Source organism: Gymnoscopelus braueri (assembly GCF_963280865.1).
Source record: "Gymnoscopelus braueri genome assembly, chromosome: 17".
Taxonomy (NCBI): Eukaryota; Metazoa; Chordata; class Actinopteri; order Myctophiformes; family Myctophidae; genus Gymnoscopelus; species Gymnoscopelus braueri.
The window spans coordinates 30,363,589-30,378,282 of record NC_137617.1 but is presented as its reverse complement, the minus strand read 5'-3'; the positions used below and the strand labels follow the sequence as shown (position 1 = coordinate 30,378,282).

The 14,694-nt window shown below is 42.5% G+C and overlaps 2 protein-coding genes across 2 annotated transcripts in view; both read left to right on the top strand.

Annotated features, from left to right (window-relative positions):
• LOC308105079 (syntaxin-4-like) overlaps positions 1 to 6,276 on the top strand; it is a gene marked incomplete at its 3' end in the record, with an annotated part of 34,730 nt that extends 28,454 nt beyond the window's left edge. The window contains exons 8-9 of the mRNA XM_080455712.1: positions 5,857 to 5,979; positions 6,268 to 6,276. Coding sequence (XP_080311838.1) covers positions 5,857 to 5,979; positions 6,268 to 6,276 — 132 coding nt within the window. The remainder of the gene's footprint in view (positions 1 to 5,856; positions 5,980 to 6,267) is intronic.
• A 2,191-nt stretch (positions 6,277 to 8,467) lies between these two features.
• On the top strand, positions 8,468 to 13,931 carry LOC308104878 (syntaxin-4-like). The gene is made up of 10 exons (XM_080455474.1): positions 8,468 to 8,639; positions 9,258 to 9,362; positions 10,161 to 10,260; positions 10,524 to 10,598; positions 10,697 to 10,767; positions 11,123 to 11,231; positions 11,482 to 11,555; positions 11,929 to 12,066; positions 12,175 to 12,285; positions 12,394 to 13,931. The coding sequence occupies exons 1-10, from the start codon at positions 8,613 to 8,615 to the stop codon at positions 12,472 to 12,474; spliced, it is 891 nt and encodes a 296-aa protein (XP_080311600.1). The 5' UTR covers positions 8,468 to 8,612; the 3' UTR covers positions 12,475 to 13,931.
• Positions 13,932 to 14,694: the final 763 nt, after the last annotated feature.

The following is a 14,694-nucleotide window of genomic DNA, read 5'->3' as shown; positions in this document are numbered from 1 at the left end:
ACGGTGAAATTTAGTGCTTTTTAAAAGCTATTATAGGCCTATAGATTGATATCATTAATTTAATTCCCGCATTATTTCATCCGCGGTTTATCCAATATTAATTAATAAATATATTTGATTGACCCAAATCCACCCAAACTGCGGTTAACTGCGGCAACGGCGGCTAAAACCGCGATCCACGCATCTCTACTGTGTACCAATTTGTGTGATGTTTGGACAAAATCTGTAGGAGTAGTATCAATAAATGTGTTTTGCACATATCAGCCTCCTGGTGGCGCTATAACAGGCCAATCTGAAACATTTGGGCCAGAGGTTCTGACTTGGCATCCAGGGAGTGTGTGTGCACAGTTTCGCAGCGGCCGGGCCAACGGTGCCAGAGATTAGGTGGTAACGGACGGACAGGACACACAGACACACGGACGGACGGACGGACGGACGGACGGACGGACAGGGGGTAAAACATACTCTCTCGCCATGCCTTTCGGCCTGGCGGAGACAAAGAGCAAGAGATCACAGTAAAAATTCTAAGCATTCTTCCTCCATACTGGGAAAAAAACAGCATTGGTGCCGGCCTGCGCACGCATACTGGTTCTTATCAGTGTGACGTTGTCTGATAAGCGGTCTATTTGTGGTGTCTGCAAAGAAAGCAGACATACAATCTTGGGCTGTAGGGGGTCCTCTATTGGACAAAATGTGGTCATGCTTATGTTCCCTCCGCCTTCCTCAGCCCTATGTTCCCTCAATACCTAACAATTTGTTTTCATCCAAATTAGGTCCTATGTTCCCTCAGCCCTATGTTCCCCCATCCCAAATTAGACCCCATGTTCCCTCAGCCCTATGTTCCCCAATCCCAAATTAGACCCTACTAGTCCAGACAGGAATGGGAGCAGCCGAGCAGGACAGCAAAATTACCGTTAATTTCTCCCTGTGACCCTTGTCATTCATATTATAAAAAATATGTTTAATACTTTTTTTTTGATCGGTGGCTTTGGAGAAAACATTGGTGGCTATAGCCGCCAAATCCCCCACGTAGTTCTGCCCCTGAAGGACCCCTTAGGTGACGCAGATGAAGCAGGGACACAATACAAGGGTATTCAACAGGGGGGCCGTAACCTCCAGGGGGTCTTCAGAGTCACAAGATATTGTGATTATCTTTAATTGGACTGAAAATGCATGAATCCAACATATTATTAGCAAAGAAAAAATACTACCCAACACAACCAACAAACAATTAATAAATGTAGACCCATTCAAGCAAAAGTGTAGATTATATATGAAATTTATATCTTTTTACAGTTTAACTTGAAATTTGGCACACATGTCCCTTTGGTGATCCTAAGTCATCCTGGAAGGGGTGGATCTATCTAATTCCCCCATAAGTTGTCTTTTTCAAACAAACACAACACCGATTTTATGCACAGAAATGTAAAGCAAGCCTCAATATAATTTCCTTGGACCAAATTCCAGTACTTCCATTTAGACTCTCAACAGGCTAGTATGTACCGTGGAGAGCGGGGCTATATATGGTAGTGGTAGTGCACTGCGTATTTGTAGTGGGTGGGATGCCTCGCCCACTACCTCGCTAATCATTAGACTCCCAATTCACCACCAGGTTCGACTCCCGCTTGGGATGCTACTTTTTCAAACAACCGCGGACTACTTTTTTTCGCCGATAAAGTATAGTTTTGGACCGGACCGCGACGGAGGAACATTGCGAAGTTCGCTTTGAGCCAACTCAGCCCCGTCCCAGTTATGTACCGATAGGCACAGAATAGTAAATGATGTTGTGGGGACTGCGTTTGCCCCAACTGACACTCAAAGTGACTACTGGCCAATCACAGCGCGTCTTTCCCGGGACTTACACAACTTCTGCTACAAATCCGCAGTGCATTCCCAAAGCTCGCGAGGGCGGGACCTCCAGACAGGAAAGACATCTAAGTCCAGCCAATCAGAGTATTGCTCGGAGTGTATCAAGTAATACTTCTGTGTTCACACCAGAGGGCGCTCTCCCATAGGCGAGACTCAAAGCGACTCTATAGAAACTAAAACACATTCAAGACTCACCCAGCAGTCTAAACCTACATCCTTGGCATTTTTCATGCCAAGGACCCCTAAATTGATATAGATTTGGCCGCGGACCCCCATCTGAAAATGTTTTGTGCCAGGGACCTCCAGACAGGGGCGCCGATATTTATAAGCTCTAGTGGGTGCGCAACCTGGCATACATAATGTGCCCCGTTCGCGCGTGCGCATGTGTGCCCCGTTCGCGCGCGCGTGCGCGAAACATTTTGAGGGTTTTGGACGGATAATTTACTTTTTTGGGGGGGTTTTGTAACTTTATTTCGGTTAATTAGGTTTATTCAGTGGCGATCTGAACCAGGTGATCTGATTTTGAAAAAAAAAACGTTTGAAGGACCATGACAAAGACTTTTAATGTGTGGTAAAACTGAACGTCATGAAACCTTTAATGAGAGTGAATGACTACATCATGCGCTAGGCTGAACCTAATACAATTTAAAGTGGTGCACCGTATTTATTTTACTAATCTTAAACTTTCTAAAATATACCCAAGTATCACAGATTCCTGTAAGAGATGCCATATGTCCCCAGCAAATATGACACACATGTTTTGGTCTTGTCCCCGCCTACAAGGCTACTGGACTGCTATTTTTAAACACCTTGCTGAAGCTTGGAACATACTGTAGAGTTGTCACCGGGTGCAGAGATGGCGTTGTTTGGAACTTGTTCAGATCACCAACATATTGGAAGGGGTATAAAGCAGAATCTTGCCTTTATATCTTTATTAGCAAGAAGAAGGATACTATTGGAGTGGAAATCACCACTGGCCCCTAAAGCATCTGTATGGCTTAAAGACCTCATGATGTGCCTAAATTTGGAGAAATTTTCATTTAATCTGAGAGGATCACCGGGAAAATTCGATCAGGTTTGGGGCCCTATGATTAAACGTATAACTAAATTAAAGACGTTACAGGACAGATAAAGCAAACACCACCATCGGCACGTTGACAAGCTCTAGGTTAATACATGCTAAAGGAAGAAAACAACGGATTCCTACTTTCCTTTTTTGTATACACTCTGACTCCATATGTACCATGGGGAGGACTAGGAGGGTTAGCGAGGGAAATCATAATACTTATGAATTGATTATTATAAACCTTTTTCTTTTTTCTTTTGAGTTATGTAACTGTATGTTACATGTCTGAATGTTGCATGTTGTATGTGGGATTGGGGTGGGGGGTAGATGTAAATGCAAAAAAATAAATACAATAAAAATAAAGTATAGTTTTGGACCGGACCGCGACGGAGGGGCGCAGTCTCAAGCGAACTTGAGCCACGAGAGGCACCGCGAGTTGCCGTGCCGAACATTGCGAAGTTCGCTTTGAGCCTACTCAGCCCCGTCCCAGTTATGTACCGATAGGCACAGAATAGTAAATGATGTTGTGGGGACTGCGTTTGCCCCAACTGACACTCAAAGTGACTACTGGCCAATCACAGCGCGTCTTTCCCGGGACTTACACAACTTCCGCTACAAATCCGTAGCAAATCCGTAGCGAATTTCATTTTTTTCGTCTAACGTCAGTTCAGCTCAATATTGTTTATTTACTACCTTTTTTCGGATTCGCTGTCAAATCAATCAATGGTAGTTTACATTTCTAGCATCCAGGCAGTTCTTCGCCCCTTCTGTGCTGGCCACGCTGGGGCGGGAGACCTGGCGCCCTGACGGGTGTCCCCTTCTGGTGGTCGATGACCTCTGGTGCCTCTCTGGCGAGCGGCCATTTCTCTGGCCCCGGGCATAGGAATGACCGGGCTCACAACCCTATCCTATCCTATTATATAGGAAACCTCTGTCAATCAGTCAGTCTGTCTGTTCTGCATGTTTCTCCTCAGTGGGTTGAGCAAATGATCTGAGCTTGCACACAGGCATTGACCATTAGCATATGCAGACAGTGACTTGGCCCGTTTTTCACTCTCCCCAAATTTAAGCTGTTTATTAACGTCTTTGTCTAAACACCGGAGATTCAGAGGGGGATCTGTGCGCATGCCCACAGACCTGTTGGGATCTGTGGTGATGGTTACAGCCCCACAAGCTATGGGATCTCTATCTGCTGCCTACACTTGGCTTTTACACCAGAAAACGCCAGGACAGACCAAGGGCCCAGCATCCGGCTTTGAAATTGAGTCTATATAGGAAGTAAAAGTTCATATGAATGGCCTGTAGGTTCGCTGTCTTACCCCTGCTGGTGTCAGAAGAATTAACTCAAGCGGACGGGTTTTGGTGAACTTCACACTTGATTTTATTACCTTAATAAACCTTTCATAAATACTTTATGCTTCCAGTTGCTAATTTAACGTCTTCTTTCAATCAACATGATATGCGTTCTGATAAATTATGGTCCCATTTATTCTAAAATTGATGATAAATTAGGGTATGCTCTTGGAGGGGCGGGATGATTTGATTGACAAGCTACACAACCAATAGCATTCATACCCCGCCCCCGCTCTTGAGTGACAAGCTACCCAACCGATAGCATTCATTTCCGGTGTCATAGAATATGACGCGATATGACGCGATATAGAAAGAGATGGAGGATTTGAAATCGGTGAAAAATAGGCTTCATTTACGGTCTTAGAAACCAATGGCGTCATAATGTATTTTTACTGTCTATGGGATAGACAGACGCTGCCTGCAAACTTATAAAGGACTGTTTTATGAGCGGGACGGCGCTTTAGATATCATCTCCATAGCACTAGCACGCAGACTGACATATGCAATTTTCGAATCCAGGTTGTGTTATTAGCACACATAGCTTAGCTGAAATAATGTAAACATCAACTTCTCAAGGTTGTGAGTGGCAACAATTCCACGTCGGGTCGTAAATGATCGGGTTGTCACACACACCATACTCCAACAGGGTTAAATCACTGTCCAAAACGTAACTATACATATTGAGCGCATAACCCAAAAGTCTGCATATAGTTTGGACAGTGTATGGACTAGTATGTGTGGATTTTACAGTTTTTCCTTGGCCCGTGTAAAAATCTGTCTATAACTTTTTGAGATATCTTGCAAAAAGATAAAAAAAGATGCAGGTTCATGAACAAACAAACAGGAGCAAAAACATCAGCTCATTTGTACTCATCTGAGGGAACATAGGGCTGAGGGAACATAGGGTCTAATTTGAGAAGTGGGAACACAGGGCTGAGGGAGCATAGGGTTTAATTTGGGAAGTGGGAACATAGGGCTGAGGGAACATAGGGTCTAATTTGGGAAGTGGGAACATAGGGCTGAGGGAACATAGGGTCTAATTTGGGATGGGGAGACATAGGGTTGAGGGAACAGAGCTGAGGGATAGGGCTGAGGGAACTTGAGTACGCTCCCGACAAAATCAGCGGCAACATAAAGTGTGACGCATACCGCGTAACATGGACTTCCGTGTTGCGCAATCATGTAGTTTCATGGAAAATATGAAAGTTGCACGCATGAAATGTAGTTTATTGGATTTCCCATGGCATGCACTATATTTGTGCATAGTTTGAAGGCATTTGCACTACTGGTGTCAGGTGTGCTAGTAGGAGGTGAACGGGATAAACGAAGTACGGCCTTCTCTATTAGGGTGGGTGGATAAGTGATCACATACTTGTTTTGTTGCCACTCTTATTGCTCGAACTGGACTCAAGGCTTGGTAAGCAGCAGCATATCCAAGAAACTGTCATTCCTACGTAGCGTGAGTGTGACTACCATAGCTCTAGGAAATGCCCCCGCAAAAAAAAGAACCATGTTACATGTTACACACAACATCTGATCAGTATGTTTTTCTACGCCACCCTATCCAGATCTTGATCGATGCCAAAGCTACCCGGCAGGCACTGAATGAGATTGAGTCACGACACGACAAGATTCTGAAGCTAGAGCCACACGATATGTTCCAGTACCTGGCTATGGAGGTGGAGGCAAAGGTAAGCTTCTTACAAAACAAATTCTTCACCAATATGTTTGTAAAGGTGTCTGCTGTCTTGCAACACGTTTCAAAAAGATTTAAATTCAACTGACAGTTCCTGAAAGTTGGGGTACCTTATACATTAAAAGAATGTCGGGGTAACTTATGACCATTAAAATTGTCTCGAACACCAATGGCAATAAAATGATAGGACATTTCACTTGCAACTTGGTTTCACTTGCAATGAATTTCATTTTAAATTCAGTTAAACACATTAAAATGGTTGGTCCATTTGCGCACTAAACAGCAGTACTAAACAGACCCATGGATAGGAGCAGTGATGAACGAAACTGAGACCCAACTGAAATCCTAACAAACAAAAGAAAATGGTCAAAATCTAAAGTGGGGAGTCTGGGGAGCCAAGCACTATGTGCATGTAGTCCCACCAGACTACCATAAACTACCAGAACAAAAAACGAGAAACTAAACTCACCTGTAAAGAAACTAGAAAAAGTTCTCCTCGGAGCACTGCCAGACCCCTAGTGGTTGAAATCTGAAGATCAGAGCACTACGTCACGCGAATCTTGGCCAATCAAGGGGACAGGTAGGAAAAGAGGGACAGACCGACCGACCGACCGACAAAGACTCCTGTAGGCCGACCCCTGGGTCTGGCAAAAACACCAAAACAGTACTTATGACCAGGCCCATCATAACTGAACTGGAAAAGAAAATTAACTAAATAAGGGAACAAAAGGCTGGTGTTGTCTGCTGGGGTGCTGGAGAGAGAATGAGATCTGGAAACAGCTAATCACTGCATGAGTAGCCTCGGAAACCCATGCTTTTTTTTTTACTGCATGAGGGACAGCTGATACAGGGAGGAGCAATCACGGCAATCATAAAGCCCAGGTGACTGTCTAGCCATGGACCAGAGCAGCAGAGCCAACATGCATGACAGCGTGGAAACAAGCCAGAGGACAGAGAAACATTAGTGGCCGCCAAATAAAACAGTGCTATAGACTGAGGTGAGTGCATATGTGCAAGCACATACTGTAACACCCCCACCCTAAGTTATTGAACCCCCTGAACCACTGCCACCCCTGACTTATGTCACGGCACACCATGGGAACCACTGCTTTAGACCAAATGTACTTTGTTCTATTCAATGGGCAGACCATAAACCTATCATTAGGCAAAAAATTATAAATGTGAAATAAAAGCTTGGTCTCTCTCTCCTCCCCTCCCCTCCCCTCCCCTCCCCTCCTCTCCTCTCCTCCACAAACAAACAGGCCGGCACAGTCACGCACACTTTACTATGTGCCATCATTTTAAGCAAACGTGCAGCACATACCATACTTTATGTTTGCTGTTTGCAGACAAAATCAATTTAGTCAATTTAGGCCCCTGGGAGCAATATATATAGTCATACCAATGTTATGTATATTCTTTTATATATATATATATATATATATATATATATATATATATATATATATATATATATATATATATATTTTGGAGAGCTGTATTATTTAATGGCTAAATGTTAAATTGTTATTTTCCAATAAAAAGATTTATGAAAAAAGAAGAAAGAAAAAAATCAGGAGACCAAAAGGGGAGGATTTCATTTACCCATCTCCTTTGGGGTTTGCATTTGTTTATGACATGTATTATTGTGTTAATTTTGTATGCTATGTACATAGTTCCCAGGACTTTTTGTGTTATCCTTTTATCTTCAGTGTCTCAGTGTACCGTTACTTTATTTCGGCTTTAGGGTTAGGGTGAGCTTCCAACAGTGTATTGGGGTGAATTGCCTCGAATATATTTGCAGTTCCATGTAAGCTGGTGAATCTCTGGGAAAGTTGCTGAGAGGCGGAGCACGCAAAGGGGGTCTAATTCTAATAAAATAAAGGTCCACGTGATCTGACGGCCCGGGCCCCCGAAGTCCCGGGCCCGTAGGCGGCCGCCTACCTAGCCTACCCGGACGCTCCGCCACTGCCCCCACTACATATTGGAATCATGTTAAATGTGTGTTTTCAGACATTTAACCACGTAAACCCTCACCAAACCTCTTTGCCAAAAATAGCCGATCTACAAGCTCACAAGGCGTCTTGTAGATCTGATCATTTACTGTTCCCCCAGAATAGGGATGCGAGGCTTCAAGTGGTTAATGTAAAAATAAAGGAGGACATAATATGTTATATATATATATTATGGGTCCCGGTCCAGGACCCCCTGTTGAAGACCCCTGGGCCCTGCATAGACTGTACAAAAAGAAAGGGGTGTGCCTGGACCAGTCTGGACCACTACTACCCATGCTACTACTAGCCTGGTAAACCACCCCCCCTCCGGAAATCTAATTTCCATTTGATTCCTGAAATCAAATGCAAATGAGATTTCCGGAGGGGGGTGGTTTACCAGGCTATGCTACTACCACCCTACCACGATAGGTGGCGAAAGCGTGCAACCAATGTGGATGTAGGTGATTTCCAACTGCGCCCGAAGAAGAGTCGTAGTAGTAGTTTACTTGTTGAATGACACCAGAGGAAAGTTTTTTAGCCATTCTGCTCTTTGAGCAGCAACTCTTCCACACTTCACTACACTGTCAACTTCAATTACAACTTTTATTTGAGCTATTGGCATCGCTTTTGGAAAATGCGGGATCGAACAAAGGAATTAAATGTGAGTTTCAAGAGAAAAAAAAAAGGCTAACTTTAGCATTAGCTCGCCAGCCCTCTCCTGCTAAAGTTGGAACTAACTAACATCAGTGATTCTAACTTGACACCTTAAGTGACAGATTAACGTATTGGTCTAATCTATCTGACTTATTGCTGGCGGTGACAGTCAATCACCAGTTTGCATGTTGAATATGTTGTTGATTTCCCCAACTTCCGTTTCAATGAAGTTGTGTATTTTTTCCATAGAGGATGTGACAGGACAGGGCAGGGCAGGGCAGACTGTCCTGTTCTGCAGGGCACACATGGTACATTCACGTTTCTTAGTTCATTGAACTCCCAGAGGGTACAATATATCAGTGGTTCTTTTAACTTAAATTTGAAGGACCCCCATAACTCTGAGAGTGTACACTCTCAGAGTTACAGACCCTATAAGGGTCCATTTGGATTGGAACACCCCCTCAAGGAACCCAGATGGTCCCTGGATCCCACTTTGAGAAACACTGCAATATACAACCACCAAATAGACCCAAAAGTTTCCATTTATTTTGTACCGTCTCAGAGTTACAAATGGATAAATTATACATTTGCCCCCCATCATAACATGTTTTCTCCCCACTCACAGAATGCAGAGGGTTCGGATGAGGATGATGAGGGTGCAGCCCTCATGATCAAACCTGGAACCTCTACGGGCAAAGAGGAGAAGGAGAATGAAATCTTTTTTAGGAAGGTAAAATAAGCCATCAAATCCCTCTTACACCATATACTGTAGTAGATATCATAAAATGTACTTGGTGGTTTTTACATTGTGTTTCAGTTCTATCAATTGAGTACAGTACATACTTTTTGAGTGGTGTGTGATGTGTGTGCACCATTCATCATGTCACTCAACTCTTCATCCCCAAAAACCTGTAAGAGTCATGGTCATATATTAAATCTGGTCACATTGTCGTATGAAAAATGATGACTAACTAGTCAGTGAAAGAGGGGTTCTTAGATATTTCCTATACTGGTTCTGATTTAGATGAAATGTAATGATTAACTTTACATTATTGTACCTCTCTATGATTGTCTTCGCATGATTCTTGGTGTTATATATATATTTTTGTGTTTATTGCATCGATGGTTCTAGGAAGTGAGTACACTTTATATTGATCTTTGTGTGTGTCATGTACCTGGATACTACAGTGGATGTGCATGCACTACTGTACGGCTCTTATATATTATCTCCATGCCTGCCATAATAATGATGCTTTTAATTGAACAATTAAAAGCATCAGTTGTCAATTTTCTTCCCTGTCAAATTCATTTTTTTAAAATATTAAAACAAGACTAATTTATATCAATATCATCATCAGCTCATATTGCAATATTCATTAAATAAACCACCACTGTATAATTTTCATATTGTATACTGCACTACTTGGATATTCTATATTATACGGTAGCTCTGTTCAGGGGGTAGAGTGGGCTAGTAGTCATGCTCTAAAATTTCTAAAACCTTAAACACTGTCTTTAATACTTTCAGGTCCAAGAAATACACGAGGGACTGGAGAATGTCCGAAGAAAAGTCACTGACCTCGAGAACAAACAGAAAACAGTGCTGGGTGTAGCACTACCAGAGAATGGTCAGTAATCATACACTCTCATCTGTTGGTCAGGACTTGGTGGTTAAATTTTGAGTTATATCAGGGTACCAGTTAAAGTCTGCAGTACCGTGTACATAGATCAGCTTCTCTGCCGTCCTAACCACCAGGTTGGAAGTCTGAATTCTTCTCAGATCAGGTTACAGATGACATCATTCTGTGTAGACTCGAGCTTAGGATGGTTTCATTTGTGTGTTCTGACATGATGGTTGCTGAGTACAATACTTTCCCCCCTCCTGATCTAGATATGAAGAAAGATCTCCAAACGCTACGAGATGAGATCAAAACGATGGCCAGTCAGATCGCAAAGAAACTGAAGAGTGAGGATTATCCGCATACTGTTTCAATTATTTGTATCCAATCACACTGGAATAGATGTTGCGCTTCCAGAATAACGCTTATTTGTGTTATTTTTCAGCCATTGAACCCAAAAAGGGAGCGGATGATGGACCATATGTGTCCATAAACGTGAGGATGCAGCGAACCCAGGTTGGATCTTTATTCATTCATGTGTTGCATGAACGTCCTCATCTCAAATTCTCTAGCAGCTACCAACAGTGCTGTTCTCGCATTACCTAAGGTTGTAGTTTGTATAAAGTTAGTCACAACATGAAATACACATCGATTTCACACTGAAGTGTAAGAGTGTGTGTGTGTGTGTGTGTGTGTGTGTGTGTGTGTGTGTGTGTGTGTGTGTGTGTGTGTGTGTGTGTGTGTGTGTGTGTGTGTGTGTGTGTGTGTGTGTGTGTGTGTGTGTGTGTGTGTGTGTGTGTGTGTGTGTGTGTGTGTGTGTGTGTGCGTGATCAGCCTAAATACTTAACGTGGTCTCCCGTTCTGTCTGTAGCATGGCGTCTTGTCCAGGCAGTTTGTGGAGCTGATGGGCCACTGTAACACCATCCAGTCTCAGTACAGAGACCGCAACGTGGACAGAATAAAGAGGCAGCTCAAGATCAGTAAGCGTTTTGTGCAGTCCAGCGGGTCATTTTGTGAATTGAACTGCTTTTATTTGACCATGCACCCCCCCCCATTCATTTCTACTGGGACATGACTCCGTTCCTTGTTGTGGTTTATGTGGTCCTCATTATATCCCTGAAGTCTGTTTACTGTAAATCCAGATCAGGGCTGTGATGTTTCTTACAACATTCTAAAAGTCATTATTTACGATCCGAAGCCCTTGACGCTAATATTAATCTCCCCCCTCAGCTGGTAACAATGTAACCGATGAGGAGCTGGACTCTATGTTGGAAACTGGACAAACAGATGTTTTTACACAGAACGTGAGTGTGTCTTTCTTTCCAAATACAGGTCATGTGTTAATCTGAAAGTCTCTACAATAACTTCCTGAGTCACTCTACTTGTAACTAACGGAAGCTGTGTTTAAAATATATCATTGCTGTCACTGTTACGATGATTGACTCCAAATAAGATATGATAAGTGATCACATACTTGTTTTGTTGCCACTCTAATTGCTCAAACTGGACTCAAGGCTTGGTAAGCAACAGCATATCCAAGAAACTGTAATTCCTACGTAGCAGTGTAGTGTGACTACCATAGCTCTAGGAGACAATGTCCCCGTAGCAAAAAAAAGAACCATAAACATGTTACACACAACATCTGATCAGTATGATTTTCTACGCCACCCTATCCAGATCTTGAACGATGCCAAAGCTACCCGGCAGGCACTGAATGAGATTGAGTCACGACACGACGAGATTCTGAAGCTAGAGCGGAGCATCAGGGACCTACACGATATGTTCCAGTACCTGGCTATGGAGGTGGAGGCACAGGTAACGCTCCATCAGAGAAGCTTCTCCTCTCTCGCTTGGCTATTTGGGGCTTTTCAAAGTTGTCTGATTTGGGTTTTTGTGTTCCCCACTCCCTTCCTTCTCGTGCAGGGGGAGATGGTAAACAACATCGAATCCAACATCATCCAGTCGTCGAACTATGTGGAAAAGGCAAAGGGAGACATAAATCAAGCTGTTACATATCAGCAGAAGGCACGCAAGGTACAATGTCATGCACTTTTATAAGTTGACCCATATTAGAACTTGAATGAAGAATCGGTTGAACCCATTACTCTCTCTCTTTCTACCCTCCCCTTCCTTTTCCCACAGAAAAAGATATGGATTGCGGTGTGTCTCGCCATACTCATACTTATTCTAGTCATCTCCTTGGCGTCTGCCTTTGGCGGATGAGCTCCTGTGTTGGCTCTAGTCCAGTCTGGAAAAATACATCACGAACTTAAGGTCATATTTCATATACAGTATAGATAATGTCCACATGTCCATACCAACAGGGTGTTGGAGAATTAGGTCAATGCCTTTCAATGTTTCTCCCCTGTGCCCACTATCATGCTTTAGTCTTTTTCACATTGGTGAGTTGTGTTCACTGACACCCACTCCCCATCCCAATGTTAGACCTTTCCTTTTTAAAGGAAGACATGTCCTCTCTGTTCTCATCTTTTAACTAACGTGTTGTTAAAACACTAATACATTGACATATAGGAAGGCACACATTCTACACACTTCCACAGATTGAATTCTGGGGGCTTATGGAATCTCTGTTCAAACTTGGTCCTCAGTGAACACCATCAAGACCATGATGGGAGGACTTGTCATGTCAGCTTGTGTGTGTGCATGTGTGTTGGTATACATTTTGCTGGACCCACCTCTCAACTCACGTGTTTGTGAGCGAGGAAAAATGCAGTATTGGCAACACTGATATGGCGCTGATCATAATCTACTCAGGAAAAACCTGCTAGTTATGTTGATTCTCATTATGTGGCTGTTTATAAATGAATGACAAAAGTAAATAACAGTTCTATTAGCCCAGGGCTTGTTTTTAAAATGCATATAAATAGACTAATATAATTGTACATAGCCAATATTGTTTTGGTGAGCAATGCAGTTGATTGAAAAACTTGAACATTGTATGAAACTGCATTCATGTAACCAGTGTAAATAGAGAAGCTCTTTTATATGGAATCCACCTGCCTCCTTGAGGACTCCTGAGAAGGGGTCTGAGCACTGCATTGACCCCAAGGCTCCCACCCATCATTTGTGTATATATCTTGAACATTGTTCTTTAAGCTGCTATGTGAATATTTTGTCCACAGCAGCAATAGAATCCTTTTAAAAGAATTGTCATAATGGAGCCTTTTCTCGTCATTCAAGTCCTTTGTGCGTTACTAGACAGTTCAAAGGGCCAGAGACCATCATGTGCACTAATTGTATTGTTAATGAGGGACGGTGTGTGCTGTTACTGTTCTGCTTTCAGAACCATAACCATCTTTCATCTCTTACATCTGAATTCCTATGTAGTGTTTCAGTCGTGAAGCTGTGACACCCTAATGTCTTCAGTTTTTAATTTTCCTTTGCTAAACAGGCTCGTTGTTCCTTGCACTCTCTGAAAAGTAAGCATTGGAGTTCCTTGCTGAATCATTTTCCATGACAGAACATTTTTCTTACACTTTGTGATGTGTGAAGAAATGTGACTTAAATGTCAAGGAAATGTTAAAATGCACAGCGTCATTAGCTGAGGGAGAAGAGAGCAATAACTGTGCTCTGTAATCTGGCTGTTGAATTTTGTATCAGACTCATTTCATTTATTTTAATGATCCGTTTTTAAAATAAAATACTGCCATGTTATACAATGTGATATCCTGCCTCTTCATTAAGTTAAAGGAGGAGTTCACCCAAAAAGTGACTTATTTTCTATCAATTGCACACCCTATGAAGCCTTGAATCCATGGATTCTTTTTTGTTTTTGTCTCATTCCTAAGCTAATAATTTGATTCCCGTCTCTTACCGGCTAATGTATCCGGTAGGAGACACAAAGTAGATTATTTGTGTCTCCTACCGGAAATACACACGGTCATCAAGTTATTGTCTTAGGAATGCCACAAAAACTAAAATAAATCCATGAAATCAAGGCTTCATGGGGTGTGTAATTGATAGAAAATAAGCCATTTTTTGGGTGAACTCCTTTAAAGGCACAATTGTTAGATTGAGGCACTTTTTTTGTATTAAAATGGCTTGAACATCTGGATATTTTTGGTGTGTGCTTTGTGAGGGTCTACAGTGGTCTGTAGCATGGGGATTCTTTTAATTATTGAACCATAATTCAAAACAAGATTTCGGTGGTCCGATAATCTTGTTTGGTATTTTACTGCTCGTAAAGTGCTATAGTCGATACAATTGTTTGTCTGAAGTGCAATGCATACTCCTTCCGACGACCGAACTCCAGATCTATATTTCGGGAAGCCTTTCCGAACCGGGAGGAGTATGTATTGTGCTCAAGTCAACAGCAATTCAAATACCCTAACTAAGGAACTCAAGTCAACAGCAATTCAAATACCCTAACTAAGGAACTCAATGTTTCACCACAATTCATATTTTAAAGTGTTTACACAGGAG

Coding starts and splice junctions, on each gene's coding strand:
- LOC308104878 (XM_080455474.1), top strand. CDS start 8,613: ATGCGGGATCGAACAAAGGAATTAAAT. Junction 10,261..10,523: donor TGTAGCACTACCAGAGAATG/GTCAGTAATCAT, acceptor CTCCTGATCTAG/ATATGAAGAAAGATCTCCAA. Junction 12,286..12,393: donor ATCAGCAGAAGGCACGCAAG/GTACAATGTCAT, acceptor CTTTTCCCACAG/AAAAAGATATGGATTGCGGT.